At 35.3% G+C, this 19,798-nt stretch overlaps 1 protein-coding gene across 1 annotated transcript in view; it reads left to right on the top strand.

The window, feature by feature from the left end:
* Positions 1–19,798, top strand: part of CNTLN (centlein) — a 214,719-nt gene that overhangs the window by 86,333 nt on the left and 108,588 nt on the right. The window contains exons 8-10 of the mRNA XM_070935540.1: positions 641–835; positions 12,354–12,527; positions 17,328–17,453. Of these exons, the coding sequence (XP_070791641.1) occupies positions 641–835; positions 12,354–12,527; positions 17,328–17,453 (495 nt within the window). The remainder of the gene's footprint in view (positions 1–640; positions 836–12,353; positions 12,528–17,327; positions 17,454–19,798) is intronic.

Below are 19,798 nucleotides of genomic sequence, written 5' to 3'. Positions count from 1 at the left end.
TACTTATTTGCCAACTCTTTTGCTTCATTGTTCTACCACCATTATTTTTCATGCTTCCATTAGCATAGCTGTGCACAGTTCTTTTCACTTTGATTCAGGCAAGTTCTCCATCAATTTTCCTTGAAACCATTTTCCATTCGTTCTGTTTAGAAAGTATTCTGTTTTCTAATTCTATAGTTTTATCCCATTGAACTATGTCTTGTTGAATTATATCTTAGAATGGAACTGTGTAGAATTGACAACAAAATTACATATTTATTTAAGCTATGGCTTCTCTCTTTCTGTATATTCTCTCCCTCAATATATACCTCAATATTATTCCAAAATAGACTACTTCTTAAATAGTGTGCTAATGCATTTAGTTTAGTATATATCTGCCATGTGAGTTAAAGTGCTGAGTGACAGATCTGCTGTCAAAGTCAATACTGTATATCATCGTGCATGCATGCTATTTGATGTGTTTAGTTTAAAAAATGAATATAAGAGAGATAGTTGTCTTCAAATACTATATTTTTGGTTAGGGGAATTTGAAGTTTGTTAACTATTTTTAGTTGTTTAGTGGATGAAGACTGTCATATTCAGCATGTCTCTTGTTTATGATAACACATTTTCATAAAATGTATCTATTTGTTTTAATTAGCTTTATAATGAATTGACAATATGTTTTGAAAAACTCAAAGCAAGTGAAGTTCAACTCCGGCAAAATCAAGTTCCTCTCCAAGATAAATTATTTGAAAAAGAACAACATATCAATCAACTGGAAAAGCAACTTCATGAGGCCTTCTGTTCTGCATCTTCATTTCCCTACCAGACTTATCCAGAACCAAGAAAGGGGGTAAGAGAAAATATACATTTTTAAAGAAGGGTTTAAAATAATAGCTTATAGAAATTCTTATGTATTGCTATAATAGTGATGCAAAACCGGTCCTCTTCCAGGATAATCATCTTCAATGTCTGAAACTCCTACTATTCGTCCAGGGTGTTTTGGCAGAAATAGCAGTAATAAGGCAAACAATATTCCATCCTGATTTAAGATAACCCACACTTTACTAGCAAAATATACTTCCCCTTCAAAACATTTATTTAATCATATGAGAAATATTAAATTATTGTTTAAAATCTATTTAGTTAAGAGACTTAAGTTTTCTTGGTGGTTATTGCCTTATTCATCAAATGTGCTTAAAGGTTCAAAGAATTTGAAAATGGCAGTCTGAACTAGCATTCCATTTTTTTTTTCTTATTTTAGATGATCTAAAAGATAGCAAAAGGCAATTTCAGCTAAGCTATACAAGAACAGTTTTTGGTTTTCCTAGCCTCAAGCTTCATTAATTATATTCTTTTGCAAACAAGTTTTCCTCTCCTTCTGGTCTACTATAAAAGTACCAAAAATAAGCATTTTCCTTTGCCCTTGGATAAGCACACTTTAGCAAGTTGTGAAAATAACATAACTTATGCATACACCTTGCAAATATATATGCCCCTCTATATGATTAAATACTACATATGACTATCCTATGTTAACCTTTGATACCTACCTAGTTAAGAGAAGGCTTACACTCATCAGCATCTCTCCATCCATCAAACTGGCAGTTTGTGGTCTGCTGGCTTTTCTTAGGTAGGCAAATTTTTAATCTTCTGTATCTTCAACTGCAGTGCCAGCCTTCTAAATTGAATAGAACCATTCTCCCTGTACCTCCTCCTCTTTACCACTCTTCTTCAGGAAGTACTCAATGAATTGTATTTGGCAATCTTTCTACTTGCCCATTAATCCAATTCAAGTTTACTGGTTCATATTGGTTTTTTTCCAAAGCTAACAATGTCAAAAGCCAAGCCTGGTGTGGTTTCCACATTTCTGCTTCCTAGAGTTGAGGTTTAAGTGCCAGCCTAAATATTTTCTATGTTTATGTTGCACCTTCTCGATATTTGTTATTGAACAATAGAGTGGCTCCAAAGTGAACTCAATGAGGATACTTTCTATTGAAACAATTGAACAATTTACTAACGCTGACTGCCAACCTACCAGTTCGAAAGCACTTTGGTGGGAAAAATAACAATGCTTTGTGCAGAAGTACGAACCCAAAAGGTGCAAGTACGAACCCAACAGGTGCAAGAACTGCCCAATGCAACACCCAAATGCAAGCCGACGTTGGTGGAGAGGAAAGCCTTAGATGACGCTGCAGAATGCCATTTTGCAGAGCTAGTTCACCCCCTGTGGTGCACTTCTGATTAGTGTGCGAGCATGAACCAAACAGACCTAGCAATCTTAGGCAGCCAAACAAGTACTCTGTATTAATACTGTAGTCTCCTGGCTAATGTACCATTGCCATACGCTAGAAAAAATAAATAACTGGGTTAGAATAATGTAATAAATCTGAAATATTTATTTATTTGTCATATTTAAGAACCATCTCCCTGATAAATGTGATAGAGATGTGCAAAACATTTTGATCCTTGTTGAAAAACTACTTTGATACCATAAGAATATGCTGATGTTGTTTGATTTCCCCAAAATTTTCTGATTTCAAAATGGCCCAGTGATATTCCTTGGGCTGTTTTCATATTGGAACATTTCTACTGAGATCAGCAGACATTTTCTTTAGCTTAAAAATGTTTTGAACTTGAAAAACAATTGTATGTTACTAAAATAAAAGTAGGGGACAGCAGGTATTATGGAAATTCTTACTCAAAGAAATATGTAGTTTAGAAGGCAGGATAGTGTGTTTTTTATGTATTTTTTCCCATTCGGCTTTGCCTAAGGAAATGTGCAAGATCCAGTTTGATATAGAGGTTAAAGGCACTGGGCTAGAAACTAGGAGACAAGTGAGTCAGCTGGATAACCTTGGGCCAATCATTCTCCCTCATCCCTATGAAACAGACAATGGAAACCACTTCCAAAACTGTTGCCAACAAAATGGTAGGGACCTTTCTAGGCAATTGCCAGGAGTTAAAACTTATTTGATTGCAGTGGGAAAAACAAAATATACTATAATATTGTTAAAAGTAGACAGATTTATAAAAGGATTAACTATAATTTTAACGTAAAACATGCATACAAAACTGCATATGATGAGAAATAATTCAGAAAAAATAATTTTACATAAACTTTGTATTGATTCAAAAGTTAGTTGAAATGGGTTTATATCTGAACACATAAAAATTAATATAACTAAATATTGACTGATTCAAACAACTTGTGGACAAATCGAAAAGTATTCCCAGTTTTTTCCCAAGTAAATATCAACATTGCACATTCATAATAGGCTTACTTTTGATTGTTTTATGTCAGTGATTTCTAGATTATATAAATAAATAAAAATATCTTATGCCAGAGACCAGTTTGAACATTTCAGATTATTTTCAGTGAAAATTAACAATGAGTGATTCTCTATATAAGGGCATCTATCAATGAGAAATGTTGCTTGGTAATGGTTTCTTAGTGTAACATAAACTGCCTTTAGCATCACTTTTCTTTTTTGATATAATCATTAGCAGCATTTATTTGAAATGCTTATGACTTTCAAGAATATTTTTTTTGGTATTTAATTATTACTGGTAACCCAACATCCAATATGTTGTAGTATTTGTCAGGATATATCTTTTCAATATGTAATTTTGGCAATAAATCAGCAAAATATGACATTTTTTCCATTAAAGTATTAATATGTACAGTAGATGTTTTGGGATGTATTAAAATTGTGTTTCTTTTGGTGTTTTTAAATTGATATATTAAGTAGGTAGGGAAGGAAGGAAGGAAGGAAGGAAGGAAAGCAATTAGTACAATTCTGGAGCCCAAATGAATGTTCAAATGAGGCTCATGATTTGAATGTATAAATCTGGTTGCTATAAACGTTCCTATTTAGTATAATATGCTATCCAGGAAGAAGTTCAGTTTACAAATCATATACAAAGTATGGCATCTGAAGGTTCTGTTCAGAAACTTTTTACTGATTTTATTCACTTAAAAAACTAGATAGTCAAGGAACTCTTTCCTCCAAGCAAAGGGAAAAAGAAAGAAAAGAAGAAAAGTACAAGCTTTATAATAGGAACAGCAACTCAACTTTAACTACTCAATACTGGCAGTATTCATGCTACTATAATAAAACTTAAGAACGTTGTAGTAATTTTCCTCCTACAATTATTCAAAATTACATTACCCTTACTGAAAACTGAACGGCTTTTAGTGGCTTAATTAAACTGTAGCTGCTTTGCCATCTGGGTACAGCTTGTCTAGCTGCTTTTCACAGGAAGATCTTTCACCGAATAAATAGCAGTTTTGTGTTAGATGGCAGCTGCTAACATGTAATTTTTAAAATACAAATGATATGTCCTAATAATTCATATATGCGTGTCTACAAATGTATGTATAATTTGTGGGGAAATTGATTGGGTTTTTTTTTTTTTGAAATCTTAATTTTGTGTGACTGTTTTACCCAAATTACGTTGTCTCTTAATAATTGCTTTTACAAAGATAAGGACATATAATCCATATCTTTATAAGATCCCTGACGATATTGTATTATGAGTTTTGAATAGATGCAAAAGAGGAAGGAAAAAGAAGGGAGGAGAATTAAGTAGATCTGATTTTTATGGCTCAAGTGGTTTCATTAAATTAGAGTGCTGTGTGCTCTCGTTCATTAATGAACTTGTGCCATATGTTTTAGCTGTTCTGGTCAATAGCCGATAAAGAGAAGCTTGTGTTAAAAAACATCTCTGGATAAAAATATGCCTGTGATGAGCTTTTATCAAAGGACTTGCTTTGAATGCGGTAACTACTACTGAGGCAATATGGCTCACAATTTGCGACCCAAAGGTAGTCCTACATTATTGGAATACAGCCTACTGCGCTTCACATTACACAGATGTGAAGGCCTGATTATAGCAGCTTCATAATTAACAGTGATCCGATTTGTTTTGTGGCATAAATGGTGCATGTGTAGAACATTAGCCATGGCACTCTCATTCAAATGCAACTCAAGGGCTCAGCGGCAGGCGGGTCACGAGCTTCAGGGAGCAGCAGCACAAGTTCCTCCATATGTTCTTGCGGCATCTTACCCAGGCTATGAGTGCAAGATAAGTTCCCCAAAGAACCTAATCGTGTTCTGTAATTACAGTGCGGCTTTCTGCTGGCGAGAAATGAGGGAGTAGCGAAAACCCTCATCAGATAATTTGTAAATTACTTTACATGGCGGATGCCTAACTCAGTTGGTTTTCAACTGCTGAAATTATAAATAATTGTAACAGATGTGGCAATATGGCTGGCCTCCAATAAATGAGGCCCTTGATAATTTGGCCAACCCTTTGACAGGCCAATTTAATAAAATGTGAACAAAATCTTCTTGCTAATAATTTATCATCCCTTTTCCCAATAGAATAAATTTAATTACCCTAGCAGTTAACAAGGTCACACCCAGATGCCAAACTCAGCTACAGTTTTGATAATGCAATCAGGAATTGAAAGGTGATGACAGTGTTGTTGTTTTTTTCATTACCTGGCTTCACATAAACACAGGTGGCGTAGCGCTCTTGTCAGTTTTTAATAATTACAGGCCATTATGGAATGCATAGTTAGCAGATTGAAAACCACACTTTAGTGAATTTGTTTCAGTATGATTGAGTTTCTAATGTATAGAGATGATAATACATAACATGAATTCCTGGTGTACCCCAAAATTGTACAAGATTTCATTTCAGCAGGAATAATTTACACATTTCAGTGTATCTGACTAATAAAACTGAACATGTTAGGAAATAATAAATATAAGAACAAATGGAACATTTTGTAATGAAACCAGCTGTCATTTTGAGCTAATACTGTATGCTACAGTTTTGTACTGTAGTCATTACACTTGAAGAAATGTTAAGGTTGTCCAATCTAACTTCTTAAACAAAGCTAGCTATTATATTGCTTTAGCATGCACTAGTTAGATTTTAATTTGCTGCATATGGAAAGAGTGAGAAAAATTTACCACCCTATGAAGTGTATAATGCTTTCAGCAAAAATTATTTGAAAGCCTTTTGATTACTCATTCAGATAATTCAGTCAGCAGCATTTAAGATTTTCTTAGATCTATGTTTCAAGTTTGTTTCAGTGGAGCTTAGGAGGGTTAGACGATTGCCATATGCAAAAGAGCTGAAGACTTAATGTAGATGACAATAAAGAATTAATGACAGAAGGGTGAAGAAAGAAGCCAAAGTTTCCTAGAATGTGAGCTCTAGATTGTGACTGTATAACAGCAATAGAGAAGCAATTAATAGAGGCAGTAGAATAATTGCTGCCTGAAACGCAGTTAGTGTATAGAATCTCCCAAGTCTTTCCACTGTGTCCCAGATTTATGAAATCATGTATAGTACACTTATATTTGCCATTTACTCTTTCCCAGCCTTGCTTCATTTGTCAATATTTGTACGGTTACACGATACCTCCTACGTTTGAGATTTCACAGCAGGACAATCTCAGCTCTCCAAATCCTTAACCTGTTATTCAGTTATTAACTTACATGGCAGAAGATTCTCAGACACATTTGGATACTATAGATACTTTATTGCGGTCAAGAATAAAGCCGTACATAAAAAGATGAATGGCCTTCTTCAGAGAAAAGACATTTCTATTCCTTTTCTTGTTATTTTTCTGAATGAATGTAGCATTTTGCTCATTGACCTTGTGCTAAGAGATATTTATGTATTGCTCTGTTCTAACCTGAAGAGTGCTGGTTGTTGCCTCATTGAATTCAGTTCTTATGCCATCTCTTTTCCACTTTTGTCTTTTTTTTTCTCTCCAAGTCTTGAAAGTATCACTTCTCCTCCACCTTCCTGGTCATAGTTGCTATAGGATAATATGTTTCTCCTTTGATTGCCATTTATTTATTTATTGTATTTGATGAACTGTCTTCCATCAGGCCTCCTGAGAAAATATTTTTGTCCCTTCTATCTTTTTGGGCTGGCTCAATGGCTTAAAGGAACAGAGAAGATCACCACCCCCTAAAATCGGTTACAACTAGCGGAGTAAAACCTGCAGGGACTGCTGTTCCTTTACCTTTCCGGGAAGAACCCCTCTCATGCTCGAGTAGAGCAATCTCTGTCACATTCTCACTTTTTTTTTTATAATCCTACATCAATGAAATTCATTTATTGTTATTTATTATATGCCTCCCTTCTCACCATTGAAGCGACTTGGGCAACTTACAAAATGATAAAAGAATAAATACAGAAATAATTAAAACTGGTAAGAATTAAATAAAGACTAAAAACCAAGAGGATGAGGGTGGCATCTTCTTTTTTATTCCATTAATCATTTCCAATGTAGAGCATCTCCATCAGAGCCCCCATGTCAGCCAGAAGAGTCAAGTTTTAATACCCTTCTGGAAAGCCAAGTCTCACCTCTGGCAGCAGAATGTTCCAAAGACAGCTCCTCAAATACAGTGAATAAAAGGGAAAAAAAAATAAAAACTGAAACAGTGGTTTATAAAAGCCATGACTATTGATAAAAAATTTGCAACCTTCTTAGAGGTTTCTGGCAAAGGAATACACATAAGGAGAGCAGTAATCTCATAATCACATAAATAATTAAAATTACTGACAATGGGGTCTATATCAGCATTGGGTATATAATGGACATTTTAATAATATGTGTGATGCACACTCAGCCTCTATATCTGAGCATGAATGTGGTTTTCACATGGGTGTCGGTTATTGTTGTTATAGGTAGCAGCCAATTCATGCCAAAATTAAAAAAAAGTCTCCTGTGAGGGACATATAGGATATTAAAACACTATGTAGAAGTAGTCCAATACTGAGATGGAATTATATTAGAGAAAAGATGGGAAATCTGGCTCTGTCCGTTTGAATAGCTCGGTACGAAGGTTAAAAAGTGTCAACAAGGAAAGGCTACATCCTGCCAAGTCAATGTTAATGCATATCTTTACATAGAGCCAAACCTGTCCAGCAAGTAAGAAGTTCCCCAAAAGGCAGAATTAATAGCATCCCAAAGAAGATGCAGCCTAATTTGAACCATATTTGAATATTAGAAGTTGAGTGAGACTCTATCAATTTGAATATTTAAGCCCCATATGGTCTGCCAGAGTTTTATCTAGCCAAGGGCAGAAAGTATCAGCAATGAAAGACAACAATATGCTAAGTCATTACTTGTACAACAACTTCCTTCTCCTACCCCAGGAAATCTATTCTCTTCCTCTGAGAACTACTGGTGGGTAGCAGATAGAGAAGACCAGTCAAGTAGCTTTAATTTATGGAAATACTGTGAACAGAACTGTGAAAGTAAATATGCAAGAATGTCCCATAAATGCTACATTTATTTGTTGGTTTATTTATTAGATTTTTATTCTGTCTTTGTTTTTGGTGAACTCAGGTGGCATACATATTCAGTCTCCTACCTCCTAGTTTCTTTACAATAACCACCATGTGAGCTGTGTTGGGCTGAGAGTGATTGACCCAAAGTCACTTACATGTCTATAGGTGGACTGGTACTGAAGGTGTCTCAGTTGCTAGTCAGCAGTTTAGTCAGTATACCAAACTTGGCATTCAAACAGCTCCAGCTGACTATTTTCCCCCCAAACAAGGAATCCAGATAAGTTCCATCTCAAAAGTTCTTCCTTTCATTCTTCAAGATGGCAATGGGGCAAAACTGCTAAAGAGAAAAAAGAGGGAATGTTGGAAAACTGAATGTATTTTAACTGTGACTGGAAGCTGCCAACAAAGTCATAGATTTGATCTGTGCTATTACAGGGAATGGTCCAATAAACCTGCTATCCTTTTCTTTAAACAGTTTTGTGGAAGCGAGAAATCTAGCAGAAAACTGTGCTTAGGGAGCACTTTCTTGGCAGTTACTGTCAGCATTTGTGTTGGGATGAAGGACTTGATCCTAAAGAAAGGTTGAAGTTCCTGAAGAAGGCAAGAGCCATCTGGAACAAAGAGCTAGAAAGTGCTTGGCAGCCGCTATGACCATAGAGGATCTGAAATGCTGTTACCTGATATTAATACGATTATAACTGAAAGCCATAGGTTAAAAAAAGTAAATCCAAGTGTGTTTCTGGGTAGTTTACACACCAACAAAGTTATTTCTGTAAGGTGGCATTTGTCTTATGTTTCTCCATGATGGGAAGAAGGCATCTCTTTTACATCTGATAGTTAAAATGCAGTTATCCATAAAGTGTAATGAACACATATTAATTTTATTTTTGTATTGTATTTTAATTGGTTTAATTGATTTTATGATTGTTTGCTGCCCAGAGTCACTTGTTTGAGATGGGAGACTATATAAATTGAATGAACGAGTGAATGAATGAATGAATGAATGAATGAATGAATGAATGAATGAATAAGATTCTAAATGTTCTTCAGTCAAAGCAACATATATAATATAATGAAACAATAAAAATAATGATCTCTTACTAAATACTAATCCAACTTTTCATGGCAGTGTTCTCAACAGTAACCTACCTCCAAAAGGCTTCCAAAATAACCAGATCTTAACAAGTTTTCAGAATGCTGTGAGACAACGTTCAGCTTGTGTCATAGCTCCATCAGATCTTGGTTCGTTGGAATTGGAACCAGGATCATCCAACAGGGATGGCACATCTCCTGTGGAATGTCTGGAGAATCCAGGGCTGAGGACTCTCCGGCATTGGGGGAGGTAATCTGCCTGCCCTCACAAATGCAGGGGAGGCTTGCCGGTAGACAGGCAGTGGTGATGACAAGCAGCAGATCCCCTTTGATCAGGAACAGCTGCCTCCCCCATCTGATCCGAGGGCATGAAGAGTGGAGCAGAAGGAAACTCGAAGGAGTTCTGTGAGGCTGCTGGCAAGGAAGCCACCTTGCTCCTCCTCACAAGAAACACCTGGCTTGAGCTGATTTAATCAGAGGCCGAGGGAAGGTGTCTTTGTGAGAAACAATTATTTGACTTTGGCATGCACTTCCCTGGCCTTTGTAAACTCTGCTTCGGATCGTGTTTTGCCCTATGTATTCTGACCTTGCTTGTGGACTACAGATCTTGCCTTATGGACTTTGCACCTTGCTTTTGGACTACAAACTTCCTCCTAGCCTTGTGAATCAGCTCTAGTGACTATTGGCTTTAGTTTGTGGGACTTGTTGCACTGACTGTGGGTGGCTGACTTTGGGAAAGTTTGAGGTGGACGTTTACCGGCCGTTGTAGGGCCATTTGTTGTGGGATAGAAAAGCAATAAAGAACTTTATTGAAGCCTGCATCTGCCTACGCGACCTGGGTAATAACAGCTTGGGGTGCAAATTGTTCCATAGAATGTAAAGTCCTACAGAGAAATACCATTCCTGTGTCTCGTCCAGTGGTACATTCTGATAGGTGGGGATACACAGTAGTTTATATTGATCGCATGAATTAGGCAGATTCTATCTAGAAGAGGTGGTCTCAAATCTACCCAAGTCCCAAGCTATATATATACTAGCTTCTTAAAACCCACCATAACTGATTGGGTGGTTAAAGAGGCAATGGGAGATTTGTACCTTCAGACTTGCCAGATTCTGTTAATGTACCCAAAAGAAAAAAAAAATAGTTGTGATGTTTTTTATTTTATTTATATCCCTTCTTTATTATTTTTATAAACAACTGAAGATGGCAAACATATCAAATGATCTACCTTCCTCTGCCTATTTTCCTACAACCCAGTTTCTGCAACTGTTCTTCATACTGTATGTTTTAGCCTCGGGGGCAGAATTAGTAATCTCTATCAGGTTTGGCATTTTGAACGTATTACATACTCTCTAGCAAAATTGTTGCTGTTCACAAAATGAGTTTTCTCATCCGCAATGTAGTCATTGCCAGTGTTGCCACTTAGCAGGAGACATATTGTTGGAGCTGCTTACTTCTATTCCCTATAGTAATTTGAATATTTTTTTTTTTTTACCAAATCTTTTGTCTGGTCACCTTTTATAGTGGTGTGGGGCTTGTGGTCATCATTTCTCTCATTCCTGTGGGATGTATGTAAGGTCCAAGGACATTCTTGGAATTAAAAATGGGTACTGGGATCTGGTACATTGTTGTGCAGCCCATTAGCTTTTTTTGCAGATGTTTTAATTAAAAGGATAATCTTAAAAAAAAGAAATTAACATGGGCAGAGAACCAGACAGGCACAAAGGAAATGCCCTAAGTCAGTAATGGCGAATCTTTTAGACACCGAGTGCCCAAACTGAAAGATGCGCATGCACAAACACACATGGGTGCGCATGCAGGAGCATGCCTAAACATGCACAAATGTGCCGATGCACGGATATGCTGGCTGGCAGAAGGCAGGGCATCCCAACATCGGTAGCATGTCAAGTGGTAAAATCTTTTTCTTTCGTGAGCTTCTGTTTCGTCATTTTCAGGGAAACAGAAGCTCATGAAAGAAACGCCACGGAGACCGGGGCAACGGTGTGTGTGCCAGCAGAGAGGGCTCTGCATGCCACCTCTGCCACATGTGCCATAGGTTCGCCATCACGGCCCCAAGTCATGGTAGAATATGGGAACCAACCTGTGATAGGAAAGGTAAGACATAACAAATGTATATCAAGGTTTTTATAATTAGCATATTGCTATGTATATAATTATCTTGAGATAAAAAGGACTATGAAATTAAGTAAATAAAATGCCTGGGGCAACTATTTAAACTGTTGTGAGCGGAGGCCACATGATTTTAATAGGTACAGTACAAAGAAAAGTCCATGGTCCTGTCTTTAAATATAGCATATAGATATATTAGTATGGGTCTAATTCAGGGGTGGGTTCTAAATTTTTTTTACTACTGGTTCTGTGGGCGTGGCTTATTTTGTGGGCGTGACTTGATGGCCATGTGACAATTCTTTAGGATTTAGCAGAGGTACTGGTCTACCAGGCTTTTAACTGCTTGCAGAGCTGTACCGGTCTACCCATTTGTTTTGGAGGCACCGGTTTACCACCACACTGTCTTTTAACACTGATCAGCTGTAGGGCGGCCCTTGAAGCCCTGTGGCAAGAGTTTAAACAGTTTTTTTCCTTCTAGCCGATCAGCTGGGACTCGGGAGGCAGCAATAGATTGGGAGTGGGGCCAAATAAATGGTAAGAATAATGCGGGTGGGCGGGAGGGCCCAGCTCCCGAACAAAAAGAACCGGTTTGGTGACATCATATTGTCACTGCTACTGGCTCAGCCGAACCAGGAGGAACCCCCACTGGTCTAATTTCATCCACTTGAGTCTTAGTCCTACCTCCTTTTGTATAAACAATTGGCTTTTGTTATTTAATTAAGTAAATACTTAATTAAAAAGTAAACATGATGTCATTGCAAATGCTACTCCAAATATTGATTTTACCTACAGTATTCTAAGGTATTGTATTTCCATTTTCTAGGAATTCCAACAGTATTCTTTAACAGAGCTAAAATACCTTGTAATGTCTCAAAAGACTGAAATAGAGCTTTTGCAAAAAAAATTGAAAAGAACAAATCGTTCACTGGCAAATCATAGTCTTTGCAGTAGAGATTTCTTGGATTGCATCAGTACTAGGGCTGAGAAAAAATACAAGGTAGGAAAGCATTTATTGCCTTGTGTATTTGTGTCAAAATGAGGTTGGCAAAGTTTGACATTTTGGTCTGGGACTCGGATAATAACAGTTTTAATAACTGTCAATGCTACTTATAATTCTGGAAGCTTTATCGAAGAGTGTTTTTATTATCTGCCAAAGACTTGTTAAAATAACTTTTGGGAGTAGGAAGTTTTACCTTATTAAACACTGGATAAAGGATTGTTAATTTAATGAAATTATTTAAAAGTTCAATTCTTTGTAGAATTCTTAGATGAATATTTATTACTTGATAGTGTTTGTGTGGTTGTCTGTTTTTTTCCAAACAGATGAAACTGAGGTTAAGTTAAAGAAATCAAGTTTGGATTTAAAAAATTGTAATTAGTGAAAATGCTGAGTTAGGAGTTTATACAAATGATGTTACTTTACTTTTAGAATTAATTACTGATTCTAAAGGCAGTATTTTTACATTTATTTTGTTTCTAAAGAAATTTTCTTTTATTCTGCTTTGAAAGCTTATGCGTTGTTTCACTGCATCATTAATCAGAACACAAATAAAGAACAATACATTCTATTAAAATATCTGCTGAGACCTGATACTCAAACATAATTCAAATAAAAAAAGATGCTATAATTGTGAGAAGTAGTAAATTTTCTGCATTGAGATTGCTACATTGACTGCCACTTGCTTTCTGGGTCAAATTTAAGATGCTGACTTTGGTACATAAAAATTCACAATGTTTAGACCCAAGATCAACCCTTGCCATATAGTTCATCTCATACTCTTAAGACTGCAGTGAGGCACTTTGGATGCAGGTTCCATCCGATATAACATCAGCAAATTCTGCCTTTCCCATTGTGGGATCCATATTATGGAATGATTTGTCACCTTCAGACTGGCCTATCTATTTACAGTTCAAAAAGGGCTTAAAAACCTCACTTTTTGTCAGGCCCTTTAGAGATTTGCAAACAATTATTTTTATGATTATTTTTAGAATGTTTAAATGATTTGGAATTGGGTATCTGTATGTTTGTAAATCACCCAAGAACATTGGCATGAGCAGCATATAAATAAGAGAAAAGGTAGGCAGCGGTCTTAACAGTTTGAGGTTAGATCACCTGAAATTTCAGTTTCAAGATAGACAAAAATAAAACAATTACTTATTAAGTGCTTCAGAATTTGGACTTGATGTTATCTGTCTATCCACTCTTAAATGGGCATTTGTAAATACTGAATTTGTTATAGATATTCCTATATGTTGGTGCCATTTTATAAAGTGACATTTCAGTATAGCAAATTGGGTTGGAAAAATTGTTCTGCAGTGCAGTTGCATAATAATAGAACTCCTGATACTCATGTAGATCATGTAGAATCTTTGGGAATTAGATAATATAAAATGTAATGAATAATAATAATAATAACTATGGATAATAAAACTCTGAAATTTATGAGCTGAATGTGACCTAGCAGGACTTCAGATCCAGTCTGTAGAGATTCAAAAATGACTTTCTTATCCCGCAAAGCTTTATCTAGCCCTGTCATCTTTCTCTTCTTGGAGATGAATACTGGGAAAGGTCACTCCAGTGTTCTGTATTCAGAAGAAAGTGGTTCTTTTGTTCATGTGCACAAGTAGTAACATTGTTGGCATCCAAGGTGCTCTTGTGCAGGCCTGTAGTTACTTCTTTTAAATATTAAAAAATATTATAGCTCCTTCTCTTTCTAAGACGCTTTTTTCTATATAACTGTGCCACACAGCTTTTGAAATAAAGTGGGTGGGATTAAAAGCCTGAATAGGGATTTTTTTTTTTAAAGTGCCCCCCTCCCCCTGGGTAATAATTAGTCCCTATTTCCTTGGTGTATAGACAAAAAAACTCATCTCCTTCATACTTAGGCAAAGGCTAAGACTAATTACTTTTTTACTTTGTTATGTTAAAATAATTTTATTAAGCATTACAATTATACAATTAACAACTAATATAAATGACAAAAAATATAAAATAGAGTGTGCAGGAAAAAAGAATATAGCAAGAGAGAGAGAGAGAGAGAGAGAGAGAGAGAGAGAGAGAGAGAGAGAGAGAGAGAGAGAAGAAAGAAAGAAAGAAAGAAAGAAAGAAAGAAAGAAAGAAAGAAAGAAAGAAAGAAAGAAAGAAAACTTCGTCCTTAGTCACAAGAGGTATAAACAATTTTAACAAGTTACCACCTTATCTTAAAATACAACAAACAAACTCTTCATCCCATATCTCATTGCTTATCTATAAATAAATCCTTAAAACTTTATCTTTTACTCCTGGTCAGCAAAAGTTCAATAGGGATTATATATAACAACATAGAAATAACAGTATAAACAGTAAAACAATAAAATAACTACTTTAATCTTGATCAAATAAACCAACTTTACCTTCAAATAATATTCCATAGAGAACTTGATTTCTTTTCATTTTTCCATTCTCCTTAATCCAGTGGTGAAATCCAGCCGGATCTATCCGGCTCACATGAGCCAGTAGGGCTGGCGGCGGGAGGCTCCGCCCACCCGCTGGGACGTCATTCTGTCCCGTTTTTGACCCTCTGCACATGTGCAGAAGAGTCTGCGCATGTGTAGAAGATGCGCGCGTGTGCTCATATTTCTGAACCAGTAGTGAAGGTAAATGCATTTTACCGCTGCCCTAATCAAAAAGTTTTTCAAAAGAACCTGGATAGCTCAACAGACTAATGCATTGTAATTTAATTCCATCTGTCTGCAATTAGTAAGTTCGAATCTTGCCAGGCTCAAGGTTGACTCAGCCTTCCATCCTTTCTAAGGTAGGTAAATTGAGGACCCAGTTTGTGGGAGCAATAAGCTGACTTTGTAAAAATATACAAAAGTATGAAGGCTATTGCTTAACGCATTGTAAGCCTCCCTGAGTCTCTGGAGAAGGGCGGCATATAAATCAAATTTTTTTTAAAAAAAAAAAACTTTTAACAGGTCTCCTTTGTATAGTATAGGAAGATTCCAAGTCTCCTAACTATTTTCTTTTAATTTCTCCACAATTCCATTTCTTGACACTTTCCTCCCTTTCTCCCATTCCCTTGCTTTCTTCTCCTTCTTTTTCTTCCCCATTTCCTTCTCTTCTCTTCCTTTTTAAGTGTATCCGTCCTTATCCATTTTTATTCTATCACTATTAATCCCAGTGTAATCAGCTTTTTTATTCTGTCACTGTTAATCCCAGTGTAATCAACTTTGCTTTGTTATTTGTTTGTCAGTCTTCCCAAGTAAATCAAATAGGAAACGCAGCTGAATGAACTAATTCTATTTTGTTGTAAGACTTCATAAATATAATCTTGCAAGTCTGAAAGTTCAAATCTTCTTAACAGCCTGAAAAGCTGAGGAAAGTCCTTTTTGAGTCTCTTTCTCTTCCCATTATGCAGCAGTGGGCTACACCTTCTACATCTATGTTCCTTTAATTATGAAAACATCAGCTGATTCATTTGTATATCCAATATATCATCTTTTTTCAGGTCATTCTTGTAACCTGACAAGAATAACATCTCTTACTCAAATTCAATCTCAATATTTTTCTGATCAAACATTCTCATGTTCACTCCCAGATCCTCTTGCACATCATTATCAGGATACATTTAGTGGGAATTATATCTAATACGTAAATAAGAATTACTCAATCTATTCCCTGCCAAATATGTTCATTTATGTTCCATAATTTCCATATATGTATGGAATTCTTATTCCTGCGTACTTTGACTCATAATGTGATTTATTTTAATAGATATTAAATAGATTAATAGATAGTTTAATAGATAAAATAAATTAGCCTCTTTTCTTTAAATTGTACTCATGAAATAATGCTTCAAAGAAAACATATTTTTAAACTGAATCTCAGTCATGGGCAAAAGTCTGTACTTCCTGCCTTTTTTCTGTTCAAAATTAAAAGCTAAACTCTCCCATCCCCTTTTCTTTAATTCAAAAGAACAACTGCAATGACTTTTGGAAGAATGTAATTTTTTTTAATTAACTAAAAAAAAATCCATGGACAAAATGTCACTTCATATTTTGCACAGTTAAGTTATTAAATCATTAAAACTTTAAGATTAGTATTATGATTAAAATGTTGCTCCATATGCTAATCACAGTTACTGAAATTCAGTAAAACTAATCTGTATATTTTATTTGTTTTACATAAAAACATTTGACATAGTACAAGCAAGAAGGTTGCCCAGTTTAAGTGCTCATTTCACACATCCTATCTCCAGATTGCTATATGAAGCTGCACATAATATAAACTCATATTCTTGTCTCTAGTTAGGCATATTATATTTAATGACCATATGGTCATTATGGTATAAGATCTACTGTCTGTTTTATTTATATTCCTCAAGCATATTGTTCCTTCAACTTCACAGTGTGTTAAACTATTTCAGAGGGAAAAAACTCTTTCCCTCTTGTTTCTGGTTGTCCTATCAAGTGTAACCTTGGACCCTTATAGAGCAATTAGATCAGCCTCTATCCCCTCCTTTGTAATGAGGTTTCTTGCATTTCTGAGACTATAACCCTTTAGTCTTCCCTAATGGGACATCATTATTCTGAAAGAAACAATGTAAATGTAAATGAATATTCTCATTAACGAGTCACAGAGAAACCTTTAGTGGTAGCGCTGTGGTAATTCTGCTTGTTATTTCTCTAGTATACCACGCAGGATTTTTTTTATAATTCATTATTAGTATTCAAAATTACTTGTTCTTTAATTTTGCATGTCTTTCATAATCCAGCGTTCCAACCACTTCAACCATGTCCTTGTTTTATTCTCCAGAAACCACCTGTGAAACGTTCAAGGTCTCTGTCCCCAAAGAGCTTTTTGAAAGAGTCAGAAGAACTAAGAAAGCTCAAAATAGCTGAAAGAAAGATTGAAAATTTAGAAAAGACACTACAACTAAAGGTGAAAATTAAAATACATCACTTTTTTTCTTGACATCAATAGACCCACAACACATTTTGTGCAATTTATGGTACATTGTCATGTCCATTGAAATTGAAAATGAATTGGGTGAAAGATATGTTTTATTATGTACATAAAAGTATATCTTTTTTCTTTGTATAAGTTTATTTGTGTAAAATGTTGCAGCTGTAACATAAGTAGTCTGGGAGATGTTTTAATTAATAATTGTAGGATCTGGATCTGGGCAAATATATTTGTCTATTCTTAAGAGGACTTCTTTGTCTGTTTCCAATGTTATAAATTACATATATAAAGTTTAAATAGCATTGTTTGCCTATGCCTTGAATCTCTGTTTCCAGCCACATGGATAGTAGAATCAACATGTGTAGCTATTTCAAGTCAGTAGTGCAAAATCTGTGGTCTCTGTATATAATCATGCAAAAAAGTACTTTGTTACTATGTTAAATCTTTTTTAACATATATGCACATTTTATCTTCATTCAAACAGTATATAAAGATAAAGGTGATATCACTGAACAAAAATATGAAAATTTGATTTTGTAGTCGTTTATTGAACAAAAAATTAACAGATGTGCTATTTCCTTCTGTGGGAAAAGGAAGTAAATCTTTCTTTCTAATAACTGATAAAAACAAAAATAAATAATTTTTTTTATAACTGTCTACCAGTCTCTGATATTGACCAGGAAGAAATCTTTCCCATTCCTCCATTCAGATTTTTTTTCAGTTGTGCAATGTTTGAGGGATTTTTACATGCACAGCCCATTTTAAATCCATCCACAGCATCTCAGTGGGATTTTGATCCAGGCTTTGACTTGGCCATTCCAGAACCCTTACTTTTATATTTTTTATCCAATCTTTGGCTGATTTACTGTGATATTTAGAGTCATTGTCATGTTCCAAGCTCAATTTTGGGATGAGCTTCAGTTTTCTGACAGATGCTTTCACATTATCCCCAAGCACCCTCTGGAGAATTCCTAGTAGAAACTGTGATGTTGTGCTGCCCAAATCCTAATGCAGCTAAGCAATCCCAAACTGTAACATTACAGATTACAGAACCTGATACAGTTGGTATCAGATTCTTCTGGTGAAATACTATCCTTGGTTTTCATCAAACATAGTACTAGTACTATGGCCAAATAAACCATCTTTGCTTCATCTGTCCATAGTACATTGTTCCAGAAATCTTGACTTTGCCTAGAAGTTCATTAGTAGCTTGCCCTTCTACACAACAAAGTTTCCTCCTGACATATATTCTATGTAGATTTAATTTGTGCAGCTTTCTGATGATTAATTCAAGTATTTTGATAGTAGTAATAGTGATAACTACCTGGCGGTTACATGATGAAATTCTAGGTTCTTTCAGCATCTTGTATTCTGCTCTCATGCTAAATTTGGTGGAACTTTGTCCAGGCCTGGCCTGGACAAGTTGACAATTGTTGGAAATCTTCTCCTCTCCAGACAGTGGAATTATTGATGTCTATTTGTTTGGCAATATTTTTAAATCTCTCCCCAATTGCATAAGTATCTCTAACCTTCTTTCTGAACACCTAGAGACCTCTTTTGATCTAGGCAACAACAAAGAACAAATCAGAATAAATATCTGAAGTTTCAATAAGGCAAGCTACCAAATTTTCACCAATGATGTTCTAAGCATTTGCTCCAGATTTGGCGTGTGTGATTCTAATGTGAGGTATTTTATAAATAATAAATAATAGGGGTGCACTTACTTTTGCATGCAAAATCTACATATGCTTTTATTTAAATTACACAAATGGATTACAAAATGCAAATGATATTTGTAATCTCATACATCCTTTATCAATATCATTGAAATGAAAACCAAATATCTGTACGTTGAAACATTAAAAATGTCAAAAATTTCCATGGGCATACTTACTTTTTCATGACGATATATCCTTACTCTGCAACTGTACAAATCTGTACATATAAATTTGAAAGTTTTAGATGCAGACATTTTATGTAGAATATTTTCACATTTTTCATATATATCAGCCTAATGCATGGTATCATGGATTCAGTCACATAAATCCTTTGAATTTTAAAAATCATAAAAACTGGCATGAGACATATTATGTAACTAGCAATCATGTAAATATACAAGAATAAATATGTGAAAAAACATATTATTATTTCATATACTTTATTGCAACATGAAGAAAAAAATTTCCCAACATCTCTCTCTCTCTTTCTCTCTCTCTGCCTATCTTCTGGAGGCAAGGGAGGTGAAAAATGGAGTGCGCAGACACCCCGGGAGGCCAAAAGAGGGCCCATTTTAGCCCAGTTTTGGCCAAAAAAAATGGCCT

Source organism: Pituophis catenifer, unplaced genomic scaffold (assembly GCF_029215685.1).
Source record: "Pituophis catenifer annectens isolate HBS135680 unplaced genomic scaffold, rPitCat1.0.hap2 SCAF_2, whole genome shotgun sequence".
NCBI lineage: Eukaryota > Metazoa > Chordata > Lepidosauria > Squamata > Colubridae > Pituophis > Pituophis catenifer.
This window is presented reverse-complemented; position numbering and strand designations above follow the sequence as displayed.